Source organism: Pseudochaenichthys georgianus, chromosome 22 (assembly GCF_902827115.2).
Source record: "Pseudochaenichthys georgianus chromosome 22, fPseGeo1.2, whole genome shotgun sequence".
In the NCBI taxonomy this organism is placed as follows: domain Eukaryota; kingdom Metazoa; phylum Chordata; class Actinopteri; order Perciformes; family Channichthyidae; genus Pseudochaenichthys; species Pseudochaenichthys georgianus.
Window position 1 is genome coordinate 9,003,190 of NC_047524.1, and position 16,186 is coordinate 9,019,375.

Consider the following 16,186-nt stretch of genomic DNA (forward strand, 5'->3'; position numbering starts at 1 on the left):
GCAGGGCGCCATAAGGGGGTGAACAATTAGGACGATTCTAAGGGCTGTGACTGACAGGGGCCCCAAACATTTTTAGAACATTAAGAAAAAAATGTAAGTAACCTTTCATCAATCATCAATAATTAACATTAATATAACGTTATATTGATAATGTACTCACTAAACTTACGATTCATTTAACTTATTTTCTTCCAAAAGTGAATTATCCAAAGCATCGAACACCCCCCCTCTATTTACATGTAATGTTTTGGTCCTGCCTCCAAACGCTGTGCGGGGCCCTTTCTAGCAGAAAGTGAGAGCATGTGAGGAGGGATGCTAGTACTTACTTGTGTATGATGTCTCAACGACTAACAAAGTCAGGCTTTCAAGAAAGAAAAGAAAGGAGAGAAAGACAAGAGAGAGGGACTAAAGGGCGACAGTATGTCACCCAGTTTTTCAAAAGAAAAGGTTGGTGTGGTCCATGAGTGCTGGAAATTAGTCTGTTAGCTAAGCGTAGTCCATTGTAAATAATAATTGTAATGTTTTGCTGACATTAAAGGTGGGCTATGTAAGTTTGAGAAACCGGCTTGAGATACACTTTTTGTTATATTCCATGGAATGCTCTTAACATCCCGATAGCAATGAATATCTTAAGTGCTTTGACAAAAAATCCATAAACAAATTTCATGTGGAAGCCATGGCGCTGTAAAAAGCACGACCAATCATCTGAGCCGGCCCGGCTAAAATAACTGGATGGCCTACCTGCCTGTCAGCCTTCCATCTGTGCACAAACTTATCTCGTGCCCTCATTGGTCATGTTCACGTTCGTGTGTGTTGGAGGAGGGGCTCTGTGAGGAAGTGGCAGATTTTTTCCGGCTGTGTATTTTCAAATTCTAGCGCACTCGAGCTGGTTTCTCCAAAATTACCTACCCCACCTTTAAGTACTGTTAATTTCTTTACAGAAAATTCAGAGGTTTTTCATTTCACTCCTCTTTTAGCTGACATTTAATAAATGCAGGTACATTTTTAGCAGCTATTCATACTAAATCAGTTGTCCCTCCCCCTGGTGCCAGGACCAACATATCCATCTTTAGGCTCCGCAGCCCTGTCCCCCCATAACGGTACGTCCACACAGCAGCTTTTCAAAAATCTTGAAAATCTTGGAGCTGGGCGTGTCTGACAGCTTGGGGATTTTTTGCGAGCAATGCGACCAACAACCAATCACATGAATCTCCCGCCCCCGACATACAAAGCAAAAAACCCCGGGGATTTTATGCGAGCAATATATATATATATAAACTCCCCAAACAGGCGAAAACCTACCAGTTTCACCCACTGTCTCTGCCACCTCCCTCCATGCCTGGTTCCTCCGGTTTGTATCCCGTTAATAGTTCTGGTCGTAAAGAACCGGGTGATTTGCTACCGTAATTTCTCGTTTGGAATATGAGGAAATTAACTGCGGTCTGGTTCTCCTTGCTTACACGTGGTTTGATTGGCTAGCGCTTCTACTGTCAGATTTGCATAAACGTGTTTGATTGGCTGGCGCTTCCAGCTCAGCTTCAAAAGTTGAACATTGCTCAACTTTGGAATCCTGGAAATCCTGGACATCCTGGAAATCTTCACTTCGCTCCCCCACAATGCAGTTCGGCGAAAAGCGAGGCAAAGTGACGTCATCCCCATTCAAAGTCAATGGGCAGAGAAGCGTTGGAAGCGGTGGAAGATTCTTCTGAAGCTGCTGTGTGGACGTACCGTAAGGCTTTGCAGTCTTGCCATGCTGTCCATTGAAAGCCAGTTGGCTAGAAAGCTGGACTTCAAGGACTTGATCAGTGACTTTGCCTGTAAGAAGGCTGGGCTCTTGGTGAGTAAGGCTGAGCCAGGGCTCGTAATAACTGTTAAAGGACAAAGCTATGGTAACGATATTGGATCAATACACACAAGATGCATGATGAGAAAAAGACTGAGAACAGGTGATAGGCTCTGATTTAGCACCACCATCAGGCCTTTTCAATTACATTTCCGTTTTTTGTTGTCCGTTTACACTTTAATACCCGCTTATTTTGTAGTTGGTATGTAGGCTATATTTAATTTAAAAATCTGCTGCTTATGTTTTTTTTTGTTATAGAATTTTATAAATGATAATATTGGTGTTAATGTTCACTTTATTTTAATTTAAGAGGTCATGTATATTTAAGTTATATTTATTTTGATTTTTGAATGTTCCATTCAAAAATGTTATTAAAAGGCATCTACGCCATAAAAGATGACTATTGAGTTCTATTGTCGGGAATGTTAGTGTTATATCAAATAGTGAATTATACTGCAGTAGAATGTAGCACGTCTGCACAGTGTTATATTTTCACCGCTCAGTGTCAGTAAATATTGTGCAATTAGTATTGGACTACAAGATAGATGCAAGCCTGTACAGGTAGAGTTATTTAAACCATAAATGAGTCGGTTGGGTTCTGGAGGTGTGGTTACAGCATTGTGCTTGGTTGGCGTGGCCTGGGACTGGTGGTGGAGCCCAATGTGATATATTTTCATGGGGCCCAAAATCCCTGGCGGCGCCCCTGTCCATCAGTAATAAACCTACTTTTAAATGTTTAGATTTCCGAGCGTGAGACAGGTTTCTATTTGGGAAAACAGCGTGCGCATAGCCCCCACTTCACAATGGTAAGGTGTGTGTGTATGTGGAAATTCCCCTTCGATTCTATTGGCTCTAACGGTTAAAAAGAGATGTCGATCATCAAAATCGACCAATGGGTTCCAGAGAAACGGCAAAAACGCCCATTTCCACCCAAATGACCCCAGAGGTCGAGTTTTCTTTGCTAAACCTCTCTAAATATGTCAGATGTCACTTGTTTTGCAGCAATCTTGATACAGGGTACTTATTATATGTTGTACTTTGGATTCCTACAGCTTTTAGTCTACCATCCCATCATCCAAGGGTGCTTTTCACTATAAGTAAAAAAGAATTTTTGGACTGACACTATAATTTACAGTTTTTTACTATGTTCAATCTGAATTTTCTTTAAAATAAAAAACATCTATATTGATTCTGACTTGTCTACATCCAACTCACAGGTCTATCATTACTTTGAGAAAAATGATTATTAATTTTCCCCTTTTAGAAGTGAAGTTATGGTCATTTGTTCTGGAAATGTCATTTTCGAGCTTGAGACTTGAAAAACAGGGATGGGGTTTAACAGGATAAATTAAAAAAATACACATCCTGTAACAGTTCTTAGGATTTAGCAGCCAGGTATATATTACACAGTTATTAACGGCATCTATATATATTGCACATCTAGCACATATTGCACATAGGTGGTTGGTATTTAACAGCAGCAAGTTACACAATTTACAAAATGCACACCTTGTAACAGTTCTAAGGATTTAGCAGCCAGGTATATATTACACAGTTATTAACGGCATCTATATATTTCACATACTGCACATAGTTTGTTGGTTAATGTATAAACAAAGTCGCACTTTGACATTTTGATTGAACATTTTATTTTGTGAGATGTAGGTAAGCAAACCAGACTGTTTTAATATGCTTCCACTATTTACGTTGAGCTAAGCTAATCGCCTCCAGGCTCTAGCTCCATACTTGAAACACAGACATGAGAGGGGTAACAATCTTTCAATCTTCTCATATCACTTAAATCTTCAGGAGCACGAAAAATTGTGCTTCCCAAAGTGTTGATCTACTTTGCAAAGCAGAAATCAAGAGAACAGGTAACATAGTTTTGAGCCTTTGTTTTCTAAACTCGGAGAACTGTTCAGTTTCAAAAAAGGCCCCAAAGCTGAAAAATATGTAAGGTCACTCACTTACATGTTGTAAGATAAAGTATGTGTGTGTTTGTTGATATGTGCTAGTCCCTAAAGGCATGTTGCTGTCAACCCTGGGTACTTGTGTGTCCTACTGTAAGTCCTCAGTCCTGCGCTGTCAGAAATAGGCCGGGTTAGGTTAGAAAATGTTTCATAAGCTCAGGCTGACCTCTTTCCTCTCTGCTTCTCCCTCTCCGCCACCCCCACCTCCCTTCTCCTCCTCTCTTACTCTTACTGTGGCTGCCTGCCTCTCACCCGAACATTAAAACAGTCCATACACAAATAGTATCTCATACTTTTACCTGAGAAGTCTATATTTCATACAGTTTTCTTTTTGCTGCACCATATCCCAACTTCTTCCTCGACTGTCTCTTTCTTGATTTTAAATCTCTCTGAAAAGTCTCCGTTCTCATTCATATTTCCTGCATTCTGTTTTTCTGAGCTTTGTGTTACAAGAGTAATATCCTCCCTGCTCAACTGACTGAGGGAGGTGACTGAAATACTTGAATCTATGTGACACCACAGTGAATACTCTTAAAAATGAATGCACACATCTGTATGTGCAGGTGTGTTCACGTACGTGAGTCTCTGTCAATGCGTGCGGTTGCTGGTCTGCATGTGCATTTATGTGTGTGTGTGTGTGTGTGTGTGTGTGTGTGTGTGTGTGTGTGTGTGTATGTGTGTGTTATATGTGTGTGTGTGTGTGTGTGTGTGTGTGTGCGTGTGCGTGCGTGTGTGCATGTGTGTGTGTGTGTGCGTGCGTGCGTGCATGTGTGTGTGTGTGTGTGTGTGTGTGTGTGTGTGTGTGTGTGTGTGTGTGTGTGAGTGAGTGAGTGTGAGAGAGCTTGTAATTGCATGCATGTGTCTCCGTGTTTGTCTCAATCTAGCATTTGACTGCCATCTGAATCTGTGGCACGTAGAGCAGCAGCGCTACGAAACAGCAGATAGACAGACAGGCAGGAGGGAGAGAAAAAGGAACGGGAGGGGTGAGAAGGAGAGAAGAAGTAGAGAAGAGAACAAGTGAGGTGGAGGAGGAGGGGGGAGAGATGAGGACAGAGAGCAGAGGAAGCGAGACAGGCAGAGAGAGACGGTGAGCATGAGAGAGTTAGACAAATAGAGATACAGAAAGCGTGAGACAGGCTCGGAGAAGGGGGGAGGTGGGGGCATCCGCATACAGAGGCAGTCTGTGGTCTTCCAAGCAGCAGCAGCAGCAGCAGCAGCAGCAGCAGCATTAAAAATAGGGGAGAAGAAAAACAACGATGGCTTGAAAGATTAAATTCCTGTTGGAATAGGAAGTGTAGAAAGAGGGAAGGGCAGAGACCGAGGGAGCGATGGGAGCACTGGGTGCTGCTGCCCCGGTGAAGGTGCTGGGTTCACTGCATATTGTTTAAAGGGAAGATCCACACTAAAATGCTCAAACACTCACAAGAAGAACAAACAAAGCAATATCTATCTATAACAATGGGTAATGTCACCTTAGTTATTGCAAAAATAAAACAACATGTTTCTTTAATTAGAGCTATTAAGCCATGCCAGCACTTCCTCGCTCCCAACATGTTACAGACAGACACTTGGTCGGGAACTGTTGGCTTCACTTTTTAACGCACCTAAATGCACCTTTAGCATAATTTCTTCAACACGCCACAAATGCAATGTGACGTTAATGTGTTAATAACAGGACGTATGTTAGGATTAGAAAAAGATCACAGTTTGTGTTCAAATAGTTATGTTTATTGCACAACCTTAGTTAGGTAAGAAACACATTGCCAGTCTTTAAAGTATGTCACATGACAGCCTATGTGACTCCTGTCTAATGAATACGACCACAAGAAGCATCAAAAGCTGACGCTACAGGTGTGCATGGAGTGTCATCATTTGACGCATAGGGCCACTTTCCAAGATGACAGAGTTGGGAGTTCAAACTCATAGAGCTATGAGTTATCTAAATATTGTCCAGCCCCCAATGCAAGGCAGTAGCTTCTGTCAGTGATCAATGTTTTGCACAACAATCCTACAAAAAGGAGTCCATTGTCGAAGATGCAGAGCAGTTGCAGAGATATTGTGACACTGGCCTCAGCACAACGCCCTTATGTAACACATGCTGTGTTTTTAGTAAGGGACACACCTTACTATAACAGGAAAAACTTGCTTTATTGCATTTGTTACACGCTGAATTCTGCATGTTCAGGCATTATCTACAGGCTGGCAAAATGAATTTAGGGAAATGGTGGAAATGATTAAATCGAGCACCAAAGTGGTGGCCAACACAGTTTTTACCATGAGTAGTTTTACCAAAGACAAACTGTTTTCCTTAAACGTCAAGATGATTGGAGAGGCCTCACGATGTTAAACTTTTACAATATTTTAAGAGAAAAGATCAGAGCACAGTGACCCTCTTGGTAGCTCTTCCTGAGGTGTTCTTCCATCATTCAGGTGTTTTTAGAGAGGGAGCTTTTTCTCATTTGTACAGATTGTTGAGCTCCATTGAGGCACAGGTGACATTATGCTATGAAATTATCTTGACTTGAGCGCAGTCCCAATCAACACAAACAATGTGGTTTCTTATCATTTCACAACCCCTCAGATGTACTGTGTCTTTCAGTCCCTTTGTGGAGTCTTGACCTCAAGGTCGGCGAACACTGAAATACCCTGTCTTTTGACACTTCCAAAAATAACACGTCAATAACAGAAAACTGTCAAAAGCTTGTGGATGAATTTCTAACTTGCCGATACTTTCCAGCTGGTGTGATGGATAATGATTCCCCCAAATGTCAACACTCTTCTTACATCTCTTCATTTCCCGAAACAATGGTTTGGAATTTAGATTTTCATTGATATGACACAAAGCAAATCTGTTTTTTAAATTGTTTTATTACTCCTAACTCACAAAGGGAAAGCCTGTCTTTTACAAAAGACTACGAAAGGGGGGTGAAGGAAGGAAGTGATTGCTAAGTGCTGGAACAGGTCCCACATCTCTCTCAGAAGCCAATGACTTCTGATAGAGAAATTCCAACAAACCCACTGATTGGCGCTGCAAAGGATGCCATTCAATTAGAAATGAACATGTGAATGGAATGATTCTGAGAGGGATCTGGAGTGATGGAAAATACAGGTTTGGCATGATTGAGCTCAAACCTGTTTGGGGATTGCTCATGTGTGCCTTTGTGTACATGTGTGTGTGTGTGCACTCTCCCTGATAGGATGGGGGCTTCGTTAGGGTAATTACAGCTTTACTATGTAAATAAGCCTGTCATAGAGGAGAGAGACACACCCACCTCTTTTTCAGAGCCAATTAACCTAACTCCCCTGGAATTTACATACCCAACAATCTACGGCAAACACACACACACACACACACACACACACACACACACACACACACACACACACACACACACACACACACACACACACACACACACACACACACACACACACACACACACACACACACACAAACACACACACCAAAATCCATTCCGGCACTATTACATGCTCACTTGTATTCACTTTACTAAAGTGCAAATATCCATGCAGTCTTCGATCCCGGTTGAGGCGCGATACTACAGCTAGCCAGGTGATATCTGAATGCATAAGGCATCACCCCGGGCTAACTGGCTGCTGGAGCTGTGGTGAGCAGCATCCATCATCTGAGGCCGCTGATGAATGTCTGTCCTGAGTGGCTCTGTGGCATAGTGAGGGGAAATGAGTCATGGTGGAGGGAGAAGGGAGGAGAGGGGAGGAGGAGGAGGGATGGTGTGGTGGGGTACAAGGTGGAAAGACGAGGGAGACGGGCGCAAGGGAGAGGATAACACAAGGAGGTAGAAGGTAAGAGAGAAGAGAAAAGAGTGGGAGTGATGAAGAAAGAGAATGCAGAACATAGAGATGGAGAGAATAGCTGAGAGAACATGAAATAAGAATATTTAATAAGACTGCGTAAGAATGGTAGGATGGAGATCCATTGGGAAGAAAAGTAGAAGAAGTGTGAAGGTGCAGGAGGAGAGAGGTGAGGTGTCAGGAGAAGAAACTCGTAGCATGAGGCTGGAGAAACAAGAACATAAGCATGAGGCAAGAAGAGGTAGAACTGAAATGGAAGGGAAAGGGGGATGGAAAGAGAACGAGAAACAGAGATAGAGATGAGGGTGCACGAGGAAGAACAGAGGGAGATAGTGGCGAGAAGGCAGGAAAGTGGGTCAGAGGAGAGGACGACGATGTGGAAGAGAAGGAAGAAGAGAGGGATGAGGCGAGATGGAGGGAGAGATACCAGAGGGAGAAGCAAGAGCGGGAAGATAATGGAAGTTTATAGGGCAGCGTTGCTAGGTGCCGAAAACCAAATAATAAACCAAACAAGACTCAAGAGTGAATCCGTGTCAAAGATCTGTGCCATGGTTCAGGACACAGTTTGGATGTGAGCAAAGGGGTTACAGGTGTAGCATTTCTTTATGATAAACCATAAAGACACTCAAACCATATGGAAGGTGTCAAATAAAGTCGAATAGCGAAACAACATTTCTCATGAGATCTCAGCAGAGATGTGATTGCATTATTCAGGGGAAATCCAGGGTCAGTTAATATATCTGTTATACATTATTGACAGGGTACAATGTACAAAGAATAATCAGGCAGCTTCTGAATCAGTTTAACGCAATGGCCCTTTCATATCCAGATTTCCATCCAATTATAATGCAAATGTCAACTGCATTTCCAGAAAATGGGCAAAACAATATGCAAATGAATGCGAGTTTATATATTAGGAATTGGTCCATGGAGATAAACAGCCCTTGCTGCTTCAATTGGGTGCCATTACAACATCGCAGAGGGCACAAACATGATGCTGGTAAAACATGTTACAACATTACATTTGTCTTTTGTATTCAATTTGTATTTTCTACATTTCCATTCAGGTTTGTATTATGCAAATTGAAAAAGCTAATAAAAAAGGGGGATAGAAACATGTTGAACTTATTTTAAAATGTAATATTTCCATCACAAAAATGCAGTATTTTAGTATAACTACCAACAGCAGTGATGTGGTTAGATGAAGGATACATGTTAAGATGGATGGACATGAAGGTAACATGTACAAACACGAACATCACATCTGCATTTGATAAAACAGAGAGAAAGAGAAAGTGATGCCGCTTGTATTTATTCTGTGCAAAGAAGGACGAGCCCGTGTTCCCGGGGAGCATTGGGTTCTCGGATCAATACTGGTGCTATGATGAGACAGTGTGAGCTTGTGAGTCGAGATCTTAAAAGATACCTACACCATCACTTTCTGCCATTCTCCTTCTCCCTGGGGTTACGTACAACCCTGCTATATTTAACATGCGTCTTAATGTCCCTGTTTTGGCTGTCCGTCCACACTCTACTGACATATTCACATCTGAAAGTCTGACATGTGTGAAAGTGCTCTCCAGAGTTGAAAATCCTGGAATCGCATTTTAATGTGGATGGGGAAAACTGAAGTTTTTTAAAATGGCATTGGCCTGTTCTAACTCTGTTTTTTACAGCAACATTATTTATTTGGACACAGAAGATCAAATGTTATCATTTAAATTCATTGTACTAATTCTACCAGTCGCTGGTGACTATTCTCGTGTATTTCCACATACAATAGCCATAACTGAAAAAAGAAAATGACGCAAGGTAGAGAACATTTGAAGGCGTGTTTTATTACTCTGTCTCGCTCTGCATATGTGTGACATTGAGAGATTAAGTACACTTCAATATGCTTATAGTTAATAGAGTCTATACCTTGTAAAAAATCCTTGATTGTGTATTTCAGTACATATGTGTTGCTGTACATTACATACACTATTAAACATGGTTAAATACTGCCATTTATAAAGATAATGCTCTTTCTTACTCCAATATCTATCTCTTCTGTGATATGACATCTGCTCATCATGTTTGTATTCTCTTGTTAAAAAACAAACCCTACCACACATACAGAAATTAATTTTATCTTTCCCTCCCTCTCATTTTCTCTCTCTCTCGCTCACGCACATACACGCGCACACACACACACACACACACACACACACACACACACACACACACACACACACACACACACACACACACACACACACACACACACACACACACACACACACACACACGCACCAACACCAACACACGCACCAACACACATTCACACAGACAGTCAGCTGTGCCCTTCCCACTGTTAGTATCACGAAAACAGCACACACTGCCTGTCCCTGCCTTACACACATATATACACACACACACACACACACACACACACACACACACACACACACACACACACACACACACACACACACACACACACACACACACACACACACACACACACACACACACACACACACACACACACACACACACACACGTGCACGCACTCAAACTCTGCAACTGCCCTCTACACACTCTTAAAGGGACATGACACAGGCTTGTGCATCGCTAGCGAGAGTCAACAGGATACCTGGAAAATACACATTTACAATAGGTGTAGCATACTACATAATGGCTTTCATTTAAATACTGTGTGACTATGAAATAACACTAGCAAACTATTTAATGGATAAACTAGGGCAAAGAGTAATTTGTAGGAATGTTTGAGGAGTGGCCAAAAAATTAAGAATTCAATCATTGTGTTATTTTTACAATCTTGAAGTAACAAAACAAGATCCTTCAATGTTAGTATATAAATAAAAGTTTCCAACAAGACATATTTAACTGATGGCAACAATTTGCACATGATGGTTTCTTATTGTTCAATATTAGGGCCTCATCATTATGTTAATAAAATGGTCAGTTTGGATGGTTACAGTTTGGATTAAATATGATGTACTACAATGGGAGGAATACTGCTTTGTTGCAAAAACTGAATATTTTGGAGCCACAAAAAACTGTATAAACTGTAAAAAATCCGTCAGTCTTATCAAAATTAAATGCGTATGCCAATGGACAAACAGAAAAGTGTTGTCTATTTTATTCAGTTATCTTTTTCGGAATTCTTTATCAAGACTCCCTCTTTTGGGAACAGGGTCTATTAGTGACTATTTTTGCAGTTATACAACCAGGTAAATTAGGTTTGCATTGACTGTTTTATATTCAGGGCTAAAAGAGAATAAGAGGTGCCTATTACATTTTTGGAGTAAGGGGAAAAGGTTATACCTGTCCTGAGGTCATACAGCAGGAAAGGTAGTTGGGTTGAACATGTGCACGGGAGGGCACTAAGTCAAACCCTGGTCGCCATTTGGGCCGACTAAAGCCCTACTGTTGTAACCTTAGGACAAAAACCAAACAGTGTATCGTACCAATAGTAGGATACAGTTATACATATAATTGTTAAATTAAAGTGTCATTATAGTGATAGCAATTCGTATTTCTAATGTAGTTCTGTGCATGAACACAAATGCAATGTAAGGCCTTTTACTTGAAGGCCTTTAGAAGAAAACTTGAACTTGAGCGAAGTCGACGAAAAATGAGACACTGTGGCTTTAAGAAGCCCCCACCCTCCCACAACAGGGGGAGCGTGAGCTGAATCCAGGAACAGCGATTGAAAAAAAAAAGCTCCACCAGTGGACGGTTTCAAGTTCCCCCCGGCTGAAACCCTGCCTGATTTGTGGGCAATGTTGGGGATGTAGAAAAAAAGGAAACCGGAGCAAAGAGAGCGCAAGGGAGAGATAGGAAGACAACACTAACTGGGTAGCTATGGAGATAGTAGGTTTTCCTGGTAGCTTTCTTTGACAGGTGCCGAGTGGGATAAAATAAAGTATCAGAACAGCCTCCAAGATGTACGGCAAGGGTAAAGGAGCTGTTGTCCCCTCCGATAGTCAAGCAAGAGAAAAGTAAGTACATTATTGCACTGTCACAACAGAGAACCAGCCAAGAAGAGTGTGCTAGGTTGCTAAACTTGCTAACTGATAGGAGGCAACTCAGTCACTTCACCAGGAGCACGCATGTTCTGCAGGCTCTTTTTTTATTAACATACAAGCGGAAAAAAAGTGATGCTGTGATAGTTTATTCGTTGTGTTTGCCACTTGTGTGCCTCTTGCATCCTCCAACTACACAGGCATGGCTGCTAAGTTAGCTGCTAGCTACACTGCCAGTTTCACTCTTCTCTTGTTTGTATATCTAACAAAAGAGTTGCTGTTTTTAAAGTTGCAACCTTTCTATAGAGAGGAAGTGTTGCTGCACGTGTTTCCTAGTCATAACGCATACATGTGCACTCGGGGCTGAATTGTCGGTAAGGAGCATTGATGGGGATCCCACTTTAGTTCCATCTCTGAGGAACAATGCATTTGTAGCGACGCTGTGTATTGTAGCTAGCTGGCTTTTGTGTCGCCCCGCTGAAGCGGCAGGTAAAAATAGAATACAGCTGGTTGGGGCTTTGTTACAAAATAGCACAGGAACGCGTTCAAGAATGGTTCCACGTTCCACAACGCTACTGTGTCTCCGAACGCGGAGGCTACATTGTATCCATGTGAGCGTTCGGTCAGCGGAGAGGCGCCGCTGCTACGAGCTCCGTGCAGGGAGAGCTCACAACTTTTGTGGCCCGAACAGATTTCCCTCAGTCACCCCGAGTTCTGCGAACAAGTGTTGGGGTTTAAAGTCCTTGTAATTTGCCACCACCGCCTGTTGTAGAAGACACAAACATAGGCTCTTTCCAGCGGCTATTTTGTCAGGAAGCTTGGGTGGCGTTAGCTTGGGGAGCCGTAGCAGTCCAATCCCTTTGTCTGCAAGCCACCGTCTCGATGCCTGTTGTTTGCTCAGGATATGCATGCCGCACGTTTACCAACAGTTAAACAATATGCAGAGGTTTCAAGTTAAACTGAAATATAAATGTTACAAACTACTATGAACCAATTCTGAAATATAAGCCAGTATCTGCAGGGAACATCCTTTGCTGATAGTCGCCGCTAACAAAGCCAACTAAGACCTGTGAATGCTTGCATTAAACTTTGTTGGATGTAATTGTTTTAGAACCCTGTGGTGGTTTAATGGGTGATGTTAGAGTTTATATTACACAACAACTGAATACACTAGAAGTAAATAAAAGGCAAAGTCCTCCCCACAGGTGAATGGCTTTATTCCGCACTGGATGTGTTGAACACAAATGCTCACTTCAACTGCTGGACCAGTCAGCATAGGGGAGCTGAAGTGGGACAGAGTTGTCAAACTATGTGCATGTGTGTGAAGATCAGCATACTTTTTCAATACCTTAAGTTTATGCTTTGCTGTGTTTTAAACCCATATTCCTATTTTTTTCTCCATGCATCGCTCTTCTAATGTCTTTCTCCATCTGCCTCCTAACTCTCACTTCCTATCTTTTGCTGCTCCTCAAGGTCCTCCTCATCCCTCGCTTCAGTGTTGAATTATTGAGACGGACTGAAGCAGCTGCTCTCAGCTTTGCGTCAGCGTTGAGGGAGACAGAAGAAGAGAGAGAAATAGACAGAAGAGAGGGAGATATGGTGGGCAGACTCATCCATGTTTAAAGAGGGGGTTTTGTCGCGAGCCTTAGGCAGGATGTCAGGTGTGCCGGTGGTGTACATCAGGGAAGTTTCACACTCTTATGGGAGTGAGCGGACCAATGTCCCGTCTCGGAACCAAAGAGGGAACACAGTGGAGGTAGGTCAGGAGGTCACCTCATGTGGTGTGATGGTGGAAGTAGAAGGTGTTTTAACCTGAGAGAAGATGGGGGGGAAATGCAGCCATCAAAAGTGAGTAAAATAGAATTACAGCTATATTGTGTCCAACTTTGGTGTCATATAATCTTAATAACTAGGGACTCAGGGTTTCTAGAGCTACCAATTTAATTTGTATCTTTCCTTATGAATATAATTTCACATTCTGGCTGTCAGAAATGAGCCCTGTTTTTTTATTTTCCTCTCCATCCTGTCTTGACTTCTCCTCCGATCCTCGGTACCACCAACTGTTTTTTTCTCTTTATGTTCCAGTCAAAACTCATTTTTCTCCTCTTCCTTAACTCCTCTCTACTCCTACAGCTCCTGTTCCTCTTCTTCCCCTCCTCTTCAAACTTCTCTTCCTTTTCTATGAGCTAGCTTCTGAGCTTTAATAATGCAGGAGGCCAGGTGCACGCACACAGAGCCCCTTTTGCAACCCACACAAAAACACACGTGTATACACACACACACACACACACACACACACACACACACACACACACACACACACACACACACACACACACACACACACACACCACACACACACACACACACACACACACACACACACACACACACACACACACACACACACAAACACAACATTTCATTGAGGGCCTCTTGGGGGGGGGGGGGTCTACAGTGTGATCCTTGTATCCCAAGACATAAGACGAAGTCCTCAACTATTCCCTTCTAGTCAAACTCTTATAGAAGCTGCACAAGTGTTAAGCAAGCCAGTAAACCTGCAGTGAACAGGGAGATGCAAACGGCATCACTAGTTGAAGCACTGTCAGTATCTTAAAGCTTCCTGTTAGCCTTTGTCAGGCTTTTCAAAACTGTCAAAAATATGCGTAGATGCAAGGAATCTATATGTGTTTCAGTGTGATCAGTAAATGGCACAGGTAAAATAACGATCTGTGTGTGTGCTGTGCAGATGTGTGAGTGGCCAAAAACTAGAGTGACCTGCAAGTGGCACTGACTTACACTCTACACCTGTGTGTGTGTGTGTGTGTGTGTGTGTGTGTGTGTGTGTGTGTGTGTGTGTGTGTGTGTGTGTGTGTGTGTGTGTGTGTGTTGTGTGTGTGTGTGTGTGTGTGTGTGTGGTGTGTGTGTGTGTGTGTGTGTGTGTGTGTGTGTGTGTGTGTGTGTGTGTGTGTGTGTGTGTGTGTGTGTGTGTGTGTGTGTGTGTGTGTGTGTGTGTGTGTGTGTGTGTGTGTGTGTGTGGTATTCCTGGTGTTAGATATGGTTATTGTTGTGCAGAATAATGATGGATACATTTAAAGTTGAATACTATTAAGCAGTGTTGTTTGTTTGTTCATCTGGATGTCTGCCTGCAGTGCTCATGTATGTTTTCTTATCTTGATCACTATCTGCAAGAGGGGAACACCCTCGGCTATTTATTACCTTCCGAGCAGGACAGCGGGCTGTACACATACAAAGACAAATGGACTTCACAGTGAAACTACTATCACCTATTCGTAGCAAAACACCTATGTCACACTTTAATCTTGGGACCGCATCGAGTGAGAGTCATGTCTGCAACTGTTGCTCTATACATGTTACAGAAAAACTGAAGAATTACTCAGAATGACATAAATACAACAACATGTCCGTTTCTGCTTGATTAAGATGGTCTGTCTCTGGGAAATCATTCAAATTATATTCAAATGTCAATAACTTTGTTGTTATATTACTGATAGGAATTTCATCCAAAGTCCAATTGGACAAAGGGTTGTCCAACCAATGCTCAGCCCAGGCCAGAATGATGATTATGATACCAGGTCAGATGCTGCGACTGGCCAAATGCAACCACTGTGGTGCTCTGAAAAGACTCGTAAAGACAGCAGTATGTAGTCAAGGATAGCTAATTAACTGCCCATGATATATTAGTGGTGCACGATAATTATCCGCCCGATAATTATCGGTCCGATATTAGGAATTATGACGTCATCCCGATAAACCCGATAAAAGTATTAATAGCCCCGATAATATACAATATATTTTTTGGGTAAAAAAAAAGAAAAAAATCCTGCGGTGTGGGTGGATTGGGATGAGGGGCGCTTGTTTTTTTCCCTCGGCTCCTCCCGTTTTGCCAGTACTGTGGTATTAGTGGTTTAGGAAGAGGGGAGTTCTTCACAAATCCAGCTCTCCCTAACTCATGCCTGGCTGTGACGTAAATGGTGTGCGGCCGTGAAGCCAGGACAGTAAACAAACATGTCGTCGGTGGTATGGGACTATTTAAAAGTTTCAGAGTTAGATAGTTTGCTTGCTATTTGTATTAACAAATGCAATGCAGAAGTTCCACGAGGAGGGAAAAAGGCAACGAGCTATAATACTTCCAACCTGATTAGTCACCTGAAACATCGCCATCGCTACACTGGTGTGTTAAAAGCGTACGAAGACGCCTGCGCTGCTAAACTAGCTGCGAATCCAAAGCCAGCTGCAAAGGCACCGGGGCTTTTACCTATCGACGAGGTTTTTGAAAAAGGCAAGAAGTTTATTTGGGAAAATAAATATGGTCACTTTGAAGAGTCAAAACTGTTCTTGGCTTTGTTTTGTTCATAGTAGTAATGCTCATGTCATTTGCTCACTACTAGTCTTTTTTTTACCACCAGGTGTGCAAAAACTACAGGTACAATTAATATATATATTATATTATTCTCTGTATCGGTATCGGTCTTGAGAAGCAGGAA

General features: G+C 42.3%; 1 protein-coding gene across 2 annotated transcripts in view; it reads left to right on the forward strand.

Annotated features, from left to right (window-relative positions):
- The first annotated feature begins 11,393 nt into the window (after window positions 1-11,393).
- Window positions 11,394-16,186, forward strand: part of LOC117467694 (single-stranded DNA-binding protein 3) — a 47,009-nt gene continuing 42,216 nt past the window's right edge. For both annotated transcript variants that reach the window (XM_034111510.1, XM_034111511.1), the window contains exon 1: window positions 11,394-11,654. In XM_034111510.1, coding sequence (XP_033967401.1) covers window positions 11,599-11,654 — 56 coding nt within the window. In that variant the 5' untranslated portion in view covers window positions 11,394-11,598. The remainder of the gene's footprint in view (window positions 11,655-16,186) is intronic.